The sequence below is a fragment of the Triturus cristatus genome, chromosome 4_1 (genome assembly GCF_964204655.1).
Source record: "Triturus cristatus chromosome 4_1, aTriCri1.1, whole genome shotgun sequence".
Taxonomy (NCBI): Eukaryota; Metazoa; Chordata; class Amphibia; order Caudata; family Salamandridae; genus Triturus; species Triturus cristatus.
The window spans coordinates 39,816,407-39,837,341 of NC_140585.1; the positions used below are offsets into that span (position 1 = coordinate 39,816,407).

The window sequence follows — 20,935 nt, forward strand, 5'->3', positions numbered from 1 at the left end:
CCTGTGGCTCGGCGCGAAATGTGCTGTAGTGTGCCTGCACTGCCTTTTTCAATCTATGAATGATAAAGACAAAAAGCGGGGTCCTAAGCTGTACATAGTTTAAGTCGCCCTCCATGGGGAAGACGCCGTTAGGGTATACATCCTGCATTTTGTCTATCCCGGCTAGCATCAGTGTGCGCATAGCTTCCCCTGTCACTGATAAGTCAGCATGATGTGCAATTGGCAATAGGGGGGCATATATTGGTAGTTTCGCTGCCATGCGGCCTAGCGCCTGCCAAGCTGCTATCGTGGTGTCTAGCGTGTTCATTTCATTTTTAGGAGTTCCCCTATGAAAGTGTGACAATATTGATCGCAGTGCGATGGGGTGCACATCGCCGTCCTCAAACGCAACATGTGGGATGAAAGCATGATTATCGTACCAATAGTGTGCGTACTGTGCCTGAGCACAAAGATAATAGAGGTACATGTCGGGTACACCCAAACCACCCCGTTATAGTCTAATGTGAGGGTTTCCCAGCTCACTCGGGTCTGCTTACCCCCCCAGATCAGCCGAATGAGCAGCGATCGCAATGTTTTAAAATAAAATTGGGGTTGTTGTATCAGTATGTTGCTGAACAAATACAGAAATCTTGGTGGTACAACCATTTTGATGAGGGAATCCCTCTGTCTGCAAGTTTGTTGACCCTTAGATGCTGGGTAAAGGCAGCCTTTTTGTCAGAAACATAGTTGTCCCGCATTACTAGAGCGGGAGACGGTGGCCATCTTGTCTGAAACGTTGTTCTGCATCATTAAAGACTTAGTGGTGGCGGCCATCTTGTCTAAAACATTGTTCTCTTGGATCATTAGACGTTTCAACCAATTATGGTTCACTGAGCATGGTGGAGCTAAAACTGGCCCCACCTGCACCAGGATCCCTGCTTGCATGTCACCTTCCATTGGTACACGGATCCCGTATTAGTACCCCGTGTGACATTATCGATCGTACCGTGAACCTCCTTTTGTGGATGCTAAACTGCTGTGCTTCTCCCCAGAAGGTTAGTCAAGCACCATGGTTTGCACATCACAGCTTAATCCCTTTTTGGGATTCAGGAGAGTGCGTAGCCACCCCCAAGTCCTTCATTAAAACCTCAGTCCACTGTCTGCTCCTAAAGAAGTGTTACCCATTCGCCCATCCATCCCTCCTTACGTGCAGCTCTTGACATATGGAGGACCCGCAGATCCCACGCTGAACTGTACCTACCGCCCAAAACATACTGGAACAAGTCGTGTGTACATTTATAGATGTAGAAAGCTGGAATAAATACTTCTACATGGAATTCAAAACATTTTGAATAATTCCATAATGGGCTGGCTACGATCATGAGTCATTATCTAGGTTCTACAATGGAGCATAGAACAGACGCGACTCCTTCTTAAAAGGGAACAGTCCGGCCCTAGAGATCTTGCTCTTGCGGGCATTTTATGTATATGGTCCTAAGAACTCACTATTGGCCAGTGTAGTGACCAGAGCAGATACCTGCTCTATCGAAACACGTTCATCAATATGGATTCAGACGTGAGAGTGTTTGAGAGCCGAGCTCCTGTTCATCGGGTAGAGTGTATGATAGAGACAGGACTCTTGAAGAATCCACACACTGGGGGGTTCCACGGTGCACAAGAAGGTTCCATAGACCTGAAAGCTGAGTATGACTATCTCACGGTCTTCTGCAGACCTCATTCTGTAGACTAAGGTATCCTTCAATATTATTTTTGTTATGTGCTTTCGACAAACCTGTGACAAAAGACGGTGCACACTTTTCTTCTATGCATACTTACGATGGCCACCAATATCTTGCGTGCATACTAAAGAATTGCGACAAAATACCTGGAACTGTGCTACGCTCAACCCTTTGTACCACTCAGAGCCCAGATGCGACAGGTCTTCAGCCGGTCTGTGTGACACCAACCCTTGTGCATGGGTTGAAGAAACAGTCTTTACTATTCACGAAAGATATTTTGCGACCAATCTCAGTCAGAAATAGCGTGGACCTTTCTCTGCCGAGAAGCTAGCGAGAAGCAGAAGTGCAGGAGGTATCCGTTGGAGAGCGAGAACACATGCACTGCTCTCTGGCCAAGTGGGAGTCCTGAGCGTTTGTGACCTAGAACCTTCAAACGAGGAGCTTGGTAGCCATGAGCGAGCCCTCATGGTACAGATGTCAATGGGCTACGGATCCCAGCTCTGCGGCAAGTCTGTGCCACTGAGCATTGACCTGATAGAGGTACGAGCTGTCGATCACTGTCCTGGCGTCAGCATGGACAGAAGGTGTTCACGCCGTCTTAAGCCCTGATAGAGGTACGAGCTGTCGATCACTGTCCTGGCGTCAGCATGGACAGAAGGTGTTCACGCCGTCTTAAGCCCTGATAGAGGTACGAGGTGTCGATCACTGTCCTGGCGTCAGCATGGACAGAAGGTGTTCACGCCGTCTTAAGCAAGAGTTGCACAGACCAGCGGAGCCCGGCCATGTCCTGTGGATTCCGATCCTCTTACAAATGTATAGTCCATGTCTCAGCTCTCCAGAGGCCCGTGCCGTAGAGCGCAGCTCACCATAGTCAAGTCTTATAGACCTCAACCTTTCCGAACCCTTGGTTTGGCGTTAAAGTGGCAAGAAGGAGAGAACGATGACACGGCCTGCAAGAAAGGACAGTTACTAAAATGAACACAAAGAATGTCTCCCTCTTCCTTATACACATCTGACTCTAACTCACTCACAACTGGTACCCGAACGGGCCAGGAATTTAGACATAATTTAGTACAACATCGATGAATCATGTGGCATCCAAGAAGTGAACGGCAAAGACCCCCAAAAGTCATATGGTGGAGATCCAGCCAGGTTTGAAGGAGCTCAGTGCCCCACTGAAATATTCTCCAGACCTCAGTCCGCCGTTACCAGGGGCTGAACATCTCAACCATCCTTCGCCATGTCTTCTAGACCACGGCCCTCCACCGTCATGGATCGCAGACTTCAGCCCTTCGTAGCCGTGCGCTGTAGACCTCGTCCATACGTTGACAAACTTCGCCTTTCATCTCCATATGGTATAGACTCCAGCCCCTCATGGTCTTCCATTTATGGGATTTAGACTCAAGCATCACTTTGGGGACCTCTGTCTTCATAGCTGTGAGTTGTTAACGTGAGGCCTCCTTAGCCGTGTCTTGTATCACTCAGCCGCCATGTTTTGTATCCTCCACGGCTATTGACCATCAGCCCCACACAGCCATGTGTAGTAGACACTAGCCATACACAGAGGCCGACCATAGATGTCTGCCCAACAAAAACCATCGTATTGACCAAACCCCCCGGCCATCGACTTCAACCCACCACAGCCAAGTCCTACCGCCCTCAGTGTGCCACATTCCCTTGACACAGATGCTGTGATGATAGGCCTTGGCATTACCACTTCCGGGTCCATGACGGCCCTCTACGGAGGGGAGCAAATGGTGGAGAGATTATGGGAGAGGGGAATCTTGAAGACCGTGTTAACCAAACAGCGGGTTTCAAGGAAAGGTAACCGACCAGTAATTCTGGGTCAGAGAAACTCTCCTGCAGAGGGGTCCCACAGGAGAAGGAGGGGTGCTCCCTGTGGGAATGACCGGAAGTGGACATAGTGAGCCTGGATTGGAAAGTGGTGTAGGGGATGTGTTTTTGCCCCTAATCTGGTTTGGAATTCGCCCCCTCAGTGGAACAGGAGGCTTTGGTCTGTTTTGCTAGTAAAGCCACGCGCTGTCGAAGGTCGAAGGAGAACAGCTGCGTGTAGTATTTTGAGGTATGACATCCTCCTAACAGCGGGTGAACCCTACTAAAGATCGTACGTTTGCAGGTGCTGCTGTAAACTTTGTACACACTTCCTGTTGAGCAGGATACACTGGTAACTGGTTTCAGCCTTACTGGGATGTGTGCAGGGCGCTGGAGCCTGGCGTAGAACACCACTCCAAGGCACATGAACTGCTTGTAAGATCTACACCGCTGGTGAATCAGCAATGGAAGGTGGTCACTCCGGCGTAGGTCAGAAATCCAGAAACCTGACAGTCACCACTCTTTGGAGGAGGGCCAGCCTTCTGTGGAGTAAAAAGCCCCAAGAGGTTTAATGCACAGATGCCTTCACCCAGCGAATCAGGTGTGTTACATCTGATCCCGCGCTCCGCTTTCTCCTGGACCCCAGGCTGGGGCTGGTATTAAAACAAACCCGCCAAACCATTGTCTGTGTCAGAGGGAGTGTGCGCGCGCGTGTGTGTGTGTGTGAGTGTGTGTGTGTATATGTATATGTGGATATATGTGAGCATGTGTCTAAGCGTGTGTATTGGAGTGTGTGTGTGTATGTTTGAGTGAACGTGTGAACGTGTGTATGTGTGTGAATATGAGTGTGGGTGGGTGGGTGTGAGCGTGTTTATGTTTGTGTGTGAGTGTATGAGTGTGTGTGAGAATGTGTGTGTGAGAGCATGTGTGTATGAGTGTGTGAATGAATGAGTGTGTGTGAACGTGTGTATGTGAGTGTATGAGTGTGTGTGAGAGCGCGTGTGTGTGCATGTGTGTGTCTCGACGAAGCTGACATTCTTCCTCATTCTACATTAACTTTCCCCCGTTTGCAATTCTAAGGAAATCCCCCCTTTGACCTCTGTTATTGGGGAATTGGGCGCCCTCCATGCCTGTTACCTTTACATTTTTATTTGCACGAGGTGTCTTCCCTGGGTCTCCTGCAGTGGGGACCGCTTTTAAGGGGCTGTTGTGTATTTCTCGAGTTCGTTCTTCATTAATTATACAATATAAAAGCACATGATTGTTTGGTTTTTATTAACATGGAATGTTTGATACTTATAAAAAACAGGGATCTAATAAACTCTAGTGAATTAATTAATTTCCTGTTACAGAGACTCTTTTCACAGAATACCCGAGTTGGTCCATTCAGGGAATCTCTTCAAGCCCAGAGCCCTGAGAAGGGAAAGGCCTCTTGGGGGAGATGGTCCGACTCCCAGAGACACAAAGAGGGGTCGCGAGGAAGGGCCTCGGATGCCACATCCCTAGAGCCATGTGTTGAAGGTGTAGCTATGCGCTGCCAGGTGACGTAGGCCCCTGCCGCCATTGTTGTGTGACGTACACACGTGCCAGCCCGTCATGGCGTGTTGGTCTCCACCAGTGATCGCCAACTCTTGAAACTCCTACCAGTGCTTAATTTGTAATATAACAAGTGCCGGGGCCCTCGTGAGGATGCCACTGCAGCTTGCACCACCCATTGCCCACGCCAGCGCTGTCAATGACAGGACCAACACAACTACGTCCATCACACCCTACAAGTGGGACAATTCACTCTATTCCAGGCCCCAAAGCTAGAAGAACGGCTTGGGCGGCAGGTACTGGTCATTTCTAATGTATTGTGAATTAATCAACAACTGTAGTTGTGCTGATCTCTAAATTAGTCAAACAGCACTACCATGTGGCAGACTGTCGTAAGTGCCGGTGGTGACATTTATCTGCCGGTAATTAGCACCTGAACCACCGGATCAAATTAAGCGCTGCTCCTAGCCCAGCAGATCTATGTTTTCATGTAAAAACAGACTGCAAGAAAGAACCCCTCCCCTTAAAACACAGACATGGAAATCTGGATTTCTAACATCTGGACGCGCACAATCATCATCATAATTAAATTTCGGCCTGGATTTAATTCCCAAATCCAGCAAAATCACCTCACGCACCTTTTAGTACTGGGTAGTTTACCCTACTTTTGGTATATCTTGGAGGATGTTGTCGATGGTATTAAATTATTACATTTTTCTTTCATAATATTTGTGTAACACCAGGGTTGCGGTGGTCTATGTTTGGTTGTCTATGTTTATATATTCCCGCTCTGTGTTTTCACATGCTGCTGAGGTTTGTCACCCTTATCCACTTACCGTAAGTCCATCCGCATCATGTCCATGGATTGTTGGTCGTTGCTTCAAAGGTTTGCAGTAATCAGGGTCCCAGAAATCTTGAAGGCATCTTGAACTGACTGTCTCTCCTCACCTTCTCCATTTCTCATTATGTTGTAGTAAAAGCAGTCTGACGTCACGATGACATCACTGGCGAAGCCTCTTCCAGCCCCACGCCGGATACCCACTGACCAGACACGGGACGGGAACCCTGGGTCCACCGAGCAGATGGACTCCGAAGAGACAGGTGAGTGTCCGGCACTAGGGATGTGAGAGGGTGGACAGGGGCAGCACTCTGTGGTGGTAAGGAGAGGACCTTACAAACACTCGCATTATTCATGTATCGAAGGGTTCTCACTGGGGTCACCACAACGCCAATGTCATGTGAGGGATTTGTCATTCACTGAGGGGAAAAACGTAGGGACCCAGACGCTGCGACACCAGGACCCACGCAGACACTCTCTGGCTCCTACAGGAGAATGCTGCGAAGTGATGTTCCCTGCAGCCGGTGTGTCCTTTCATGATGGTTTTAGGTGTGTGGGAACAGTCGCCCCATACAGTCGGTCTGGTCTCGCATCATCACTTCACCAGTTGTGTGACCTTGGTAATGCCCTTGAAGAATCCATGTACACTGTAAAAGAAGCAAACTTTTTGAAACTTTTCAGAATGAAATAACACTAAAGATTCTCCTTGAACATCATATTTCACAAAGGAGTAAACAGGTTTCCCACCCAAAGAGTGAACAACAGACCATCCTGACATTTATAAGGCGGTTGACCAATGGTGTTTGGATCGCCAGCTAAAGGTCTCTCTTAGAGCTGAGCCAGATGAGGCACCCCCGTGGGAAGGCTGGGGTACACCTATCTCTCCATGAGGCATGGGCAGGGTGAGGTCCTGACTGGCAGAGCCGGGATGCTGGAATATGGGTCCTTTAAGTGAACTTTGAGGTGTATTTGTGGCTGCAGTTTCAGCCTAGATCTGGGCAACCTCTTAAATCCATGACTTCCCGATACAGCGAGAGGGATCCCAGACTCCAGGTCTGACTGCTGCACGTTGATGACCCAGCCATCCTTGGATGTATGACGATTCAACGCAAACAAACACAACGCACACCACTACATCGCATTCCTCACATCGCACGCACCGTTACATCGCATGCATTCACCACGCAAACCATTACATCGCACTCCGCCTTCACACGCATGCAAAAGACATTTACAACGCACACAAAGACCACGCATTCTATCACACCGCAAAATTCTCCCTAACGGCCCCCCCAAACATAGTACAACAACCCTTACTCTTCCCTCAACCCTGAGGCGTAAACAGTTAAGGCAAAACAGTACCATACACTAACATTAACCTTAAGCCCTAACCCTAAAGCCTAAAACACTATCATATACGACACCTAACCCTAAGCCCTAACCCTAAAACACTACTATATACTACTCTTAACCGCGTACGCGCTGAGGGTACAGTGCGTACATACGGGGGTGGGGGTATGGTGCGTACATACGGGGGGTGGTGGGGGGGCCTGTACGACTCGTACCCCTGGGGACTCAGCTTTTTCGGCTGTTTTTGGCTCCCGTAAAAAAAGAGCCGTACGGAGTGCCGTAGGGACAGATCGTACTTGCTGGGCCGTAAAACGCTGATTACATACGTACGGACGTCGCGTACAGGCTGTTCCGGATCTGATTCGTAGGTTTTTTTTACCCGTATGGTCTTTTGTACGATTCGAAATAGGCTTTCTGTACAAATCGTACTTCCTAGGTTGTACGGACAGTTTACCGGGTACGAGTCGTACGGAGAAAACGCTCCGTACGACGATTCGTAGGGCCTTTTTACCGGATAGGAATCGGCACCTAAATGTCAGCCAAGGCCAATCACAGCATCTAAAAAAGTAAATTTTTACAATAAGGTTCATAGCAAAGTACTTTAAAAAAAATAAAGGTTTTAGGATCCCTTGCAGCAGTCTTGGAAACATCAGACATTCCATCAATGCAAGAGAACAGTAGCATCTATTACAGAAAAACAGATACGCTTCCCATCATTGGTTTTAATCCCTGCTTCAAATTATTACATTAAAGAATGAGGCATTTAGCTCCAAGCTAAATTCAAATTGGATACTGGTCTATACCCGAAAATTGATCTTCCTTACCTATTGCTAATAATGTTAGCAAGACTGAGAATTTATTTTACAGATACTCAAAATCCTTCTTGACGGAGATCTGTACAGCAGCCAACGGATCGTGTGTTAGATGGTAGACTTAAGATGTGTTTTAAGCATAGACGCTCCACGTGGTTCCAGGTGGCTCTTGGGTCACAGTTCAGTGACTCCGCTCCTTACAGCTCTGTAGGATCCTGATGTATATATGCCTTCTTCATGTATGCATAGTCCGCCACTGGGTTATCTCGCTTCTATAGGCACGCACAAGTAGTATGACGATTCTCCAATTATCATACAGAGAGAATCTTGATTTCATTAAAGACAACGGAGGCTGACATTATGCAATAACTTTTATTGCTGCACAAGACATGCAGCCCTTTTAACCCGTTGCATGCTCATGACGAGCTCAGCTAGTCATGAGTCACAGTGGAGCTGTGCTCATGACGAGCTGAGCTCGTCATAACGGCCGCGGCCCGCCCACGCGCGATTAATTCCCCGCCTGTGCGGGAGAATTAATCAGTGGGCGGGGTCGTGACGAGCTCAGCTCATCATGAGCACAGCTCCACTGTGACTCATGACGAGCTGAGCTCGTCACGAGCACAGCGCCGCCGCGCCCCCTCCGCGCCATGGGGGAATTACCTCCGCAGGAAAGGGGTTAACAATTACATCACAAATAAAAACATTCCAGACAGCATAACAAGTAACAGATCATCTTCCTCTTAGAGCTGCGAGGGTAAAGTAAGTGTAGGTTCAACTGCTTCCATATTAAACGGTATTATGAAACTTTACAAAGAAGCCGAATGTGAAAGAAAAAAGTGGTGAAGTAATACTTGTTCCCGGTTATGACAAATAGTCCAAGGATTAAAGACAGAAGGCATTAATAACAAGAATAAATATTTTATAATAAGAACATTCCTTAACAAACCATCACCAAGGAGCGGTGGGAGGGATAATGTCAGCCTCCATTGTCTTTAATGAAATCAAGATTCTCTCTGTATGATAATTGGAGAATCGTCATTTCATTACAAGACCGGAGGCTACATTATTATTATTAAAGCTTTTCAATGCAATATTACTTACATGTTCTACAGGTTTAGGATAAAATTGAACAAAAGTTGTAGCATTTGACCAATCTGCTGCTTTAAGAATCTCTGAAAGGCATCCTCCACCCCAAAATACTTTACTGGCCATAGCCGGGAAGAGTGTGCCCCGAACTTGGATAAATCAATCCCGGCTTCAAACATCACTGTTCTGACCCATCTCGAAATTGTAGCCGAAGAGACTGCCTTATAGGGCTTGACAAAAGAACTTAGTAATTGGTTTTCATTACTAGGTCTAAAAATACTCATTTTTTGTTCATATACCTTCATGCAATTAACCACACATAGTTTGGGAAAATCTAAGAAATAAGGGTAGACAATGTTCTCAGACATGGTCTTGGTCCTTTTCCATATTTCGAACAACACACCATTTGGGGAATAAATCCTGTTGCATATCTCTAATGCTTTAACTTCAGACACTCTTCTAAAAGATATAAGACAAAGTAATGTAGCTAGTTTAATGGATAACTGTTTCCTTGCGAGGAAACAGTTATCTGGCCAGGATGAAAAAATATCGAAAATAAGGTTTACGTTCCATAAGGAATTATATTTGGATTTAAGGGGGACGTTTAAGTCTTATACCCTTCATCACTATGCGAATTAAGGGATCGGTACCAATAGAAAAGTCATTTAACAAACAATGTCCTGCCGAAATTGCTGATCTGTAACAATTTATTGTTCTATATCATAGTCCTGAATTAAAAAGGTCCGCTAAGTAGTTCGATACTTCTACTACAGGTGCTTCCACAGGATCCATATCCCGTTCCAGGCACCAACTACACCATTTTTTCCATGCACCGGTGTATCTTCTCCTTATTCCCGGAGCCCATGACTCATCCAATAGGCATTTAGCCTCTCCTGAAAGGCCTGAGTATCTTCTAGAACCCATGAAATCTTCCAGGCAAGAAAGTTCATATTTCCTTCTAAAAGAAGAGGATGCATTTCTCCGTCTAGACCTTGAAGTAGATCTAAACTCCCTGGAAAAAGACGAGGAACCTCCATCGCCAATTCCATCACACCTGGGAATCAAATTTGGGAATTCCAAAAGGGAGTAATTAGAACAATGCGGCAACGCTCCGTTCGGACTTTTAACAGAACTCTCTGGATCAGAGCGAAAGGAGGAAAGGCATTACAACTCAGTATGTTCCAAGGATGGATAAGTGCATCCACCGCAATTGCTAAGGGGTCTGTCCTCCAGCTGTAAAATCGATCTATCTGGAAGGTCAGTTTGCTGACGAAAAGATCTATATCGAATGGACCCCATAGGTCTTGAAATCTCTGGAAGACTAAAGGATTTAGTTTCCAATCGCTCGAGTCTTTCAGGAATCTTGAATTCCAATCCACCATTGTGTTTAGAGGGCCCGGAATTAATTCTGCTCTGAGAATTATTTTCTGACTCCAGCAAAAATACCAGATCTTCTTGGCTAGATTTGCCAGAATCATTGATCTTGCTCCTCCCAAACGGTTGATGTAAGAAACGGCTGTAAAATTGTCCAGCTTGATCAGTACTACACTGTTTTTCAGAGTAGACTTGATACTCATTAGGGCGTTCAAGCTCGCCATCATCTCTAAACAATTTATATGTAAAGTGAGTTCCTCTTGGGACCATCTCCCACCTGTTTCTAATATTCCTAATCTGGCACCCCAGCCTAAATTGCTTGCGTCGGATCCCAAGATGTGATCTGGAGTATTTCCAAATATCGCTTTGCCATTCCAACTGTCTAGGTTGTTCCGCCACCAAAGGAGGTCGTCTCGAGACTCTGGAGACAGGGGAATGTGGTCTGTATACCCAAGACCCGTCTTCAGCCCCGAGGATTTTAGTCTCTGTAAGGCTCTGTAGTGAAGGGGTCCTGGTGAAATCACTTGAATGGATGAGGATAAGAGTCCTACTACTCTTACTAGTTCACTCAAGCTCACCAAGTCTTTGGATAAGACATAAGAAACTTCCTTCTTTATCTTTGATAAAAAAAATTGTATGGAGTTGCAACAGGGCTGAAGATGTGTTTACTTGAAAACCTAGGAACTCCAGATTCTGTAAAGGAGTCATGACAGATTTTTCTATGTTGATGATGAATCCTAAACTCTCTAGAAGGTCCACAGTCCATTTCATGTGGATTAGTAGTTCCTCCTGGCTTTGAGACATCAGTAAGATATCGTCCAAGTTGATTATCAAACAGACTCCTCTTCTTCTTAGGGAGGTTACAACAGGTCTCAGGATCTTGGTGAAACACCAAGGTGGCGAGGAAAGACCGAAGGGAAGACAACGAAATTGGTAGGTCACGCCCTTACATACAAACCTCAGATATTTCTGATATTCCACATCCATAGGGATTGTAAAATATGCGTCCTTGAGATCTAGTTTTATGAGCCAATCTTTCTCTTGGAGGATGTCCCTCAGAAGATGGATACCTTCCATCTTGAAGTGTCTGTACACAAGAAACGAGTTCAGAAGTTTTAGATTTATTACGGGACGCCAACCCTTGTCTTTTTTCTTCACGAGAAAAATTGTACTCACAAAACCGAGGCCAGTGTTTGACGCAATGTAAATCGCCCCTTTGGCTAGCATTTGACGTATCCTGAAAACTGGATATTTTAGCAAATAAGATGCTTAAAGATATCCAGAGCTCTGTTTATGTAAGCAGACTGTGCCAAGAACACGACCAGCTTTTCTGCCAAAATAAATCAATCTTGTTTTAATGTAAAGTGACACCCAAGAAAGATACCTTGCTGAGAGAAATCTACCTGCGCAAAACTGAGTGGTTCTGAGGGGCAAACGTACGCTCTCTTTTTGTCCTACTCTTAGTTGTACAACACAGTACAATGTCGAGTAGAAGAGTTCAAGATGTGTCCTATTAATGAAAGGAGATGTGTTTGCAGAATAAAACAACAGCAGAACAAACCTGAGGTCGGCCCCTGCTCTGTGCATGGATTCGGTGCGCACTACAGACGTCCATTTCACGAGGAGGTCTGAGCTGCAACCGCCTTTGTGGGTTTTTCTCAGGGTTTGACCGTGTACGGCACAGAATTGTACAGGTCCCCTCGTTCAAACACACTCAGTAGACCACATCGCCCCACCCCTAGTGCGCTCGTTATTTTGTGGAAAAGATGAAGACGGATCTTACTCAGTGCTTCAAATGTACAAAGTATGTATCTCCCCCAAAAATTACTTTATCTTGCGCACTTATTTTTCCCTAACAAAACAGTAGCTGGATTTTGTGAGGTTTTATTTTTAATAGCTGTTCGTACTACGTGATAGTTCGCCATACTACTAAAGGTTCAACAATGAACATACAAGGCCGCATCTCTACTATACGGCTCTTTCAGCCATACGCATTTTTAGTATAGAATGTACTTTTAATCAGACAGCATCCCATTGTCTACGGTCTCATAAAATGAATAAAACACTGACATTGAGACCTGCCTGTGTTCACGGATGAGCATGCCATACACCACCAGAGGATACGTCTGTATTTCCAGGTCTACACGTGAAAAGGGTTAGTGCTTCTGTAGAAGTGGTACTTCGTGGCAAATGGCATCCATAGAGACACGCACTGGAAGCCTCAAGCGTATGTTTACAAACAGAATTACTAGGAGTGCGATTCCTAATGTGGCCAAAGGTCAATATTTGTCCCTAAGTCTGAGCTTCCGACTTTGATGCTGGGGCACCGGGTTTGACTCTGACTGAGGCTCAAACATCCTGTGATCCTGGGCAAATCACTCAATCTCCCCGTGCATAAAACTGAATGTGTCTGTCATGTAACTAGTGCTCATGTAAAGCGCTCTGATACCTTGGGGTCGAGTTTGCGTTATATGAAACGCAAAAGAACAAATAACAATGCATGTTTGTGTCATCTGTATTCCACGAACGTAGCCAAAAGACCAACATTCTGCTTTTTCTTATAAAAAAAAAGTTACAAATCCCTATAAACATTCTACTTAGATCCCAAAAGACTCTCCTAAGATAATTCTTCAGTCTTAATAATACTGCTAAACATTTTCATTGTTTAAAATACACTCTTTCAACCATTGTTAATGTGTACCCGCACACACTGAAGGCACGAGCCCTCTAAAGGGGGAGGAGGGTGGGGGGAGGGAGCTCTCTAAGCTGCCCAGGTTCCAGGTTCGGTGCAGTCATTTTCCAGAACAGAGACGTGGCAGGACTTGGCAACCCGGAGAAGGCGCTCTGTTTACAGGGCGCCCTAACCTCACAGAAGTCACACTCCACATAGTCGGTACTTTGATCTGGCTAGAAATATACATGTCCATTAGCGGTGGTGACTGTGGGATTCTCAATAAAAATGCGGTTGTCTCACTTCTGAATATGCCCTTTATTCCTGCATAGCGCATCTATCTTAATACACATCCGGAAAATGAAAAGCGAAATGTTCATATTATTCTTATGGCAGTCGTATAACTCAGAGGCAAGTGACAATGTTGTTTTATACAAAGCGCTTTATAATGTAATAGCTCTTTATTTTGTATGCGGCCAGGCGCAAGACAATTAGCTGAAAGAAAAAATTAGCTAAACGCGGGTGACTTCCTTTACTGGTTACGAAAATATAGTGACGTGTGAGAGTGTATGGTTGAAAGTCTCTCAGAGCACCCTGGATGGTGAAGTGTCCCTTAAAAGCTAAAATATTATGGAGTATCTCCATGTTGAACGACGGGTGACTAGAAGAGTCTGAACACGTACAACTGGTCAAGCAAGGGCATCTGTTGCAAGTTATGAGTCCAATTCCAGCCTTTTAAATGAAATACTTGCACAATGAAACAAGAAACAAAAGCGGAAATCGTGTCTGGAAAAACAAGAGAGAGTATAAAGGGAGTGGTGCGCACGCGGCAGTTGCGCGACACGAAAGTGAAAATGATCATGCTCAAGCGTACGGCGAGCGATGCGCTTAATGGCCAGGAGGAATGCCATATGGCGCCTCTGCTCAAGCGCGCGCCCGCGCACATGCACTGCAAGCTGTAGCCGGCGGTATCATTTTTTGAAGCCCTTACTTAAAGTCTCGCCAGACCGGCGCAAGCACTGGGTCAGGCGAGACCTAAAAACTATCCAGTGTAATGTTAATCTCCTGAAAACGTACTGCAGAGGGTGGACCCTGGACCTTAAAATACAGCCAAATGATTGACCCCTCAAAGAGTGTGAGCAATGACAGATCATCAAATCAGCAAATACGTGATTGTTTTACAAACCTGTGACATCAGCTGGGTCAGGCTTTTGGATGGGAAGATTAAGAAAAGCACGTAAACCAATAAAAGATTCACGTTGAACTTGGGTACCAGACTTTCCAACCAGCAGCCAATGGGTCAGATGCAGTGGTGCTCACCTGCACCGCCTGGTTGGTGCTCACCTGCACAGCCTGGGTTGTGCTCACCTGCACTGCCTGGTTGGTGCATACCTGCACCGCCTGGTTGGTGCTCACCTGCACCGCCTGGTTGGTGCTCACCTGCACCGCCTGGTTGGTGCTCACCTGCACAGCCTGGGTGGTGCTCACCTGCACCGCCTGGTTGGTGCACACCTGCACCGCCTGGTTGGTGCTCACCTGCACAGCCTGGGTTGTGCTCACCTGCACCGCCTGGGTTGTGCTCACCTGCACAGCCTGGGTTGTGCTCACCTGCACAGCCTGGGTGGTGCTCACCTGCACAGCCTGGGTGGTGCTCACCTGCACAGCCTGGGTTGTGCTCACCTGCACCGCCTGGGTTGTGCTCACCTGCACAGCCTGGGTGGTGCTCACCTGCACAGCCTGGGTGGTGCTCACCTGCACAGCCTGGGTGTCACCTGCACAGCCTGGGTGGTGCTCACCTACACAGCCTGGGTTGTGCTCACCTGCACCGCCTGGGTTGTGCTCACCTGCACAGCCTGGTTGGTGCACACCTGCACAGCCTGGGTGGTACTCACCTGCACAGCCTGGGTGGTGCACACCTGCATCACCTATGAGTGCTCATCTGCAGTGGTGCTCACCTGCACTGCCTAGTTGATGCACACCTGCACAGCCTGGGTGGTGCTCACCTGCACAGCCTGGGTGGTGCTCACCTGCACAGCCTGGGTGGTGCTCACCTGCACAGCCTGGGTGGTGCACACCTGCACCGCCTGGGTGGTGCTCACCTGCACAGCCTGGGTGGTGCTCACCTGCACAGCCTGGGTGGTGCTCACCTGCACCACCTGGTTGGTGCTCACCTGCACAGCCTGGGTGGTGCTCACCTGCACAGCCTGGGTGGTGCTCACCTGCACAGCCTGGGTGGTGCTCCCCTGCACAGCCTGGGTGGTGCTCACCTGCACAGCCTGGTTGGTGCACACCTGCACAGCCTGGGTGGTGCTCACCTGCACAGCCTGGGTGGTGCTCACCTGCACAGCCTGGTTGGTGCACACCTGCACAGCCTGGGTGGTGCTCACCTGCACAGCCTGGGTGGTGCTCACCTGCACAGCCTGGGTTGTGCTCACCTGCACAGCCTGGGTTGTGCTCACCTGCACAGCCTGGGTTGTGCTCACCTGCACCGCCTGGGTTGTGCTCACCTGCACAGCCTGGGTGGTGCTCACCTGCACAGCCTGGGTGGTGCTCACCTGCACCGCCTGGGTGGTGCTCACCTGCACCGCCTGGGTGGTGCTCACCTGCACAGCCTGGGTGGTGCTCACCTGCGCCGCCTGGGTGGTGCTCACCTGCACAGCCTGGGTGGTGCTCACCTGCACCGCCTGGGTGGTGCTCACCTGCACAGCCTGGGTGGTGCACACCTGCACCACCTATGAGTGCTCACCTGCAGCGGTGCTCACCTGCACCGCCTGGGTGAGGGGGGCCTGTGTCTCGTCTGCAGCCCCGCATGGGCTGGGGTTCTAATACCCTCAGCCGCGGCACTTCCACAAATGCGGGGTTGTTTTCAAGAGAGCAGTCTCAGTGTTTTTTTGTTTTTATCATTTTCGTGAAAGAGACCTTAGTACAATTGTGACAAACACATCGTGAATGATCTGCGCTCAATAGCATTCAATAATTACATTTCAAAAGGAGGTGTGCACAGACAATTATAATAAATGAAATAAAAGAATCCACCGTCCAGCACATTTCACTTACGGTGAATCTCAATCCTATCTTGGGTCCACTGAAGCTACAGCCCCGCCCGTTACCCCTCGTCATGTGGTAGCGACCGTCGGGGTTCCAAAGCAAACCGTGTTTTCAATATATCAGTCCAGACTTGTCCTTTTACAAATTATCGTTTTCAGGTATGTTAATCAATTCGGTTCGATTGAAGGGATCCCCGCTCCATCTCCCAGAATGCGACAGACGTGTTCAATAGTGCGCAGCACTGGGAGCAGTGACCTGGGCTCGTCCAGTAAAGTGTGTTTTTTATGGCACTGGCCTGAGCCGGCCTGGTTGGTCTCCCCTGCACTGCGCTGGGGACGTCTCCTCCACAGGAGTGAGTGAGGTCTCACCCGCAGCGTCCAGGCGAGGTCTCATTCACAGTGTGGTACCCGGTGTGGCTCCCCGGCCGCCCCGCATCCCCCGGGGGAGAGTCGCGTTGAAAGATGTCAGGGATAGTCTCGACTCTCCTGAGGTGAGGGGCGTCAGTCCATGGCCGCTCGGGGGGTCTGCTTCTGTAGGACTACATGTCCCAGAATGCCACGTTAACAAGATGCCTGTATAGGGCAAGCTACCCACACCTTACATGGGACAAGGTAAGACCACCGAGCTGCTACCCAAGGCCTGGCTCCAAACATTAATTATGAGGACTTAAAATTTAATTCCATAAGCTTTTATCATCATAAATACCGGGGAAAGAGACATACGAACACACAAACACACACTTTTTTTTGTTTATTACTATTTTTCAAATCATGATTTGTAGGCGTGAGTCCAATAAGGCTCGAGTGAAGTGAACTGAGAGCACAGATCCCAGCTGTGTTGGGTTGTTTAAAGCCCAGCTCGTGACGGGCAGGTAGTAACACGTATCTAGAGGCCTGATCTGCGCTGTACAGGGTTATAGGGGGTCATAGGTCATATCAATGCCCTTTGGCAGCCCTCGGTTTTTAGCGAACAGCATGGTGGGACTTGTTGGCTCATATTCCCAAAGGAGAAAAATGCATAATAGTTCCCGGTGCTCAGTTCCTGGGCTGAATGTCTCCCTCCTGACCTGGGGTCAGCTGACACCCAGGCCCGGGGAGAGGTCTCACCCACAGCACCCAGGAGGTCTTTCCCAGAGATCCTTGCAAAGGTCTCACCATAAACCAAAGGCAGACACCCCGTGCCAGTTCTGTAATACTCCAGGCCTGGGCTTGCATCTTACAAACGAATGCATTGTGGTAGTTGTAGTCTTGATTCCATCTATGAAAGCGATTGGACTAAATTACCTGTTGACATTGGCGTCTGAGAGAAGTCCACCGGCCTGGATCATCGCATCCTTGGTGAGCTGGAGTCATTTCCATCAGCCTCGGATGGTGTTAATGAATCCTCACCATAGGTAACCAGGCGGCTCCGTGCCACCAGGACACCGCTTCTCCATTCCTGGAATGTGCTTTGCATAGAATAGTTATCCGGAGTTTTGGCCACTTGAAGCGAAACACGGCTCAGCTCCCAAAATGCAGCGATTTGTTAAAGTGACCACTTAGAATGGACAAGTGCTGTGCGCAGGGGCGTGGCTTGGTCAGTAAGGTTGGGAGAGGGAGGGGGGGCATATTTTCCAACCATCATGCTGACATAACATGGTATCAGAGGCGCAGCTAGAGCCAAATTTCGGGGGGGGGGGGCTGGGGGGGCTGAGGGGGCTGAATCTTAAAGCAATCTGCAGAGTGGAGCTGCAGGGGCTCTAAGAAGGGGTGAAACAACAAAGCCTCTTTACCAAGTAAATGGTCTTTTAAAGACGTGTGAAGTGCTCGGGTGCGGCTGTGTGTCTGCCCGGGAAGCTGTCTCATCCCGGGCTGCCACACACGACGGGGGGAGGGGGGGTGCTGAAGCCCTTTGAGTCCAATGGGTGTTGCGCGCCTGCATGGTATATAATACATCATAGGACAAGCAGCGTTCATGAGAGGGGCCTAAGTCGCAGTGGAAGGGGGAGGAATGAATTGCTAGCGGTACCAAGTGTCTATTTATTCCAAACCAACATTTTCCAAACAGCGAGAGAGAGAGATAGAGGGTGTGGGCGTTTTGCGTGTGTGCAACATTCCTGCTGACATCTGGCGGACACCTCACCATATCCGACTGAAAGCGCCTGCACCCAACTATCTATCACAAAATACTTTAACTAGGGGGGGGGGGGGGCGTTACACCCCCCGATGCTACGCCCCCGGCTGTACTGTATGTGGAGGTCTCAGGTTACCCTTCAGGGGGAGCTCTAACTCGAACCCCCTTTGGGACGGAACATCCATCACTGTGGGCTTGCTCCACAGCGCCCCCTTTGATGAGCCTTGCCTGAACTGTAAAGGGGGGGGGGGGGGGGGTTTCTGCAGCTCCCTTGTGGGGGTCTGTCTCTCACCAGCAGCCACCCCTTGGCACACTCAGTCCGTCCTTGACTAGCTGCTTTAGTCCAGATTTGTTCTTTATTCTGGGAGGTGTAGCCTTCTTCAGCTCATTATAAAATCAGGACTACAACTCCCAGAAAGCACATTTCAAATCAGAACTTTAGCTGCTAGTCGCAGGTGGAGCTGGGAACTTGGCAGGCACAAAAAGAAATGCGTGTTTGGTTTGAGTCTACTAGACTGGTCCGTCTTTTATCTTTATGGCTGAGAGCCTAGTCCTTCCACAGTGTCGACGGCGGGCTGCAAACCAGTGTTTCTATCACCTCCCTGGACAAGGCACCCCGTGGCTGTAGGTGAGTAGCTCCATTGTTGTCACTGCCCGGGGGGGGGGGGGCGTTGTTGGTGGTGTTTCTTTTCCTGATGTTAACCCTTTACTGTGGCCTCCTGCCGAGGCACAGAGCTAGGAGTGAGTTGTTGTGAGCCTGCGCTGGGACATTCATGCTGACGCAGGGGGAGGAGTCAGTGGCTCAGGTGCGGAGACCCTTCATCTCCCTGGAGTCCCCACCAACGTGTGGAGAAAGTCTCTCTCTCCAGCAACCTCCGGGGCTTCCTGACCGATGCCAGACCCCTTGAGAGGCGTCACATCTCATGAGCCATTCCAGTGGCATGCAAGCCCTGTGAGCTGCATGTGTGCTCTCTGCCATCTGCATGTATGTTCTGTGTGAGCAGTATGTGTGCTCTCTGCGAGCAATATGTGTGCCCTCTGAGAGCAGTATGTATGCTCTCTGCTCCCTGCGTGTATGCTCCCTGCCAGCTGCATGTATGCTCCCTGCAAGCATGCTTACTGCCAGCTGCACGAGCTGCATGCATGCTCCCTGCTTGGATGCTCCCTGCATGAATGATCCCTTCAAGCTGCAGGCATGCTCTGTGTGAATTGCATGCATGCTCTCTACGAGCTGCATGGATGCTTCCTCCCAGCTGCATGGTTGCTCTCTGCAAGCTGCATGGATGTTCAGTGCCAGCCTCATGGATGCTCTGTGCAAGCTGCATGGATGCTCCCTTCCAGCTGCATGGATGCTCTCTACAAGCTGCATGGATGATCTGTGCGAGCTGCATGGATGCTCCCTGCCAGCTGCATGGATGCTCCCTGCCAGCTGCATGGATGTTCCCTTCAAGTTGCATGCGTGATCTGTGTGAGCTGCATGGATGCTTCCCCCCCAGCTGCATGGATGCTTCCTCCTAGCTGCATAGATGCTCTCTACGAGCTGCATGGATGATCTGTGCGAGCTGCATGGATGCTTCCTCCAGCTGCATGGATGCTCCCTCCCAGCTGCATAGATGCTCCCTCCCTGTTGCATAGATGCTCCCTCCCTGCTGATCTGTGCGAGCCGCATGGATGCTCTCTGCGAGTTGCATGGATGTTCCCTCCCAGCTGCATAGATGCTCTCTGCCAGCTGTATGGATGCTCCCTGCGAGCTGCATGGATGCTCTGTACCAGCTGCATGGATGCTGTGTGCCAGCTGCGTGGATGCTGTGTGCCAGCTGCGTGGATGCTGTGTGCCAGCTGCGTGGATGCTGTGTGCCAGCTGCGTGGATGCTGTGTGCCAGCTGCGTGGATGCTGTGTGCCAGCTGCATGGATGCTGTGTGCCAGCTGCATGGATGGTCTCTGCGAGCTGCATGGATGGTCTCTGCGAGCTGCATGGATGGTGTCTGCGAGCTGCATGGATGGTCTCTGCGAGCTGCATGGATGGTCTCTGCGAGCCGCATGGATGGTCTCTGCGAGCTGCATGGATGGTCTCTGCGAGCTGCATGGATGGTGTCTGCGAGCTGCATGGATGGTGTCTGCGAGCTGCATGGATGGTCTCTGCGAGCTGCATGGATGGTCTCTGCGAGCTGCATGGATGCTCCCTGCGATATGCATGCTGTCTGTGAGCTCCATGCGTGCTCTGTGCGAGCTGCGTGAATGCTGTCTGTGAGCTCCATGCGTGCTCCGTGTGAGCTCCATGCGTGCTCCGTGTGAGCTCCATGCGTGCTCCGTGTGAGCTCCATGCGTGCTCCGTGTGAGCTGCATGCGTGCTCTGTGCGAGCTGCATGCGTGCTCTGTGCGAGCTGCATGCGTGCTCTGTGCGAGCTGCGTGCGCTCTGTGTGAGCTCCATGGATGCTGTCTGTGAGCTCCATGCGTGCTCCGTGTGAGCTCCGTGTGAGCTCCATGCGCGCTCCGTGTGAGCTCCATGCGCGCTCCGTGTGAGCTCCATGCGTGCTCTGTGCGAGCTCCATGCG

General features: G+C 49.3%; 1 protein-coding gene across 2 annotated transcripts in view; it reads left to right on the forward strand.

Annotated features, from left to right (window-relative positions):
• CNOT12 (CCR4-NOT transcription complex subunit 12) overlaps nt 1–20,935 on the forward strand; it is a 422,228-nt gene that overhangs the window by 150,694 nt on the left and 250,599 nt on the right. For both annotated transcript variants that reach the window (XR_014981070.1, XM_085651437.1), the window contains exon 2: nt 6,062–6,188. Coding sequence is in view for 1 of the 2 variants with exons in the window: in XM_085651437.1 (XP_085507563.1) it covers nt 6,083–6,188 (106 nt within the window). In the remaining variant the exon portion in view is untranslated. The remainder of the gene's footprint in view (nt 1–6,061; nt 6,189–20,935) is intronic.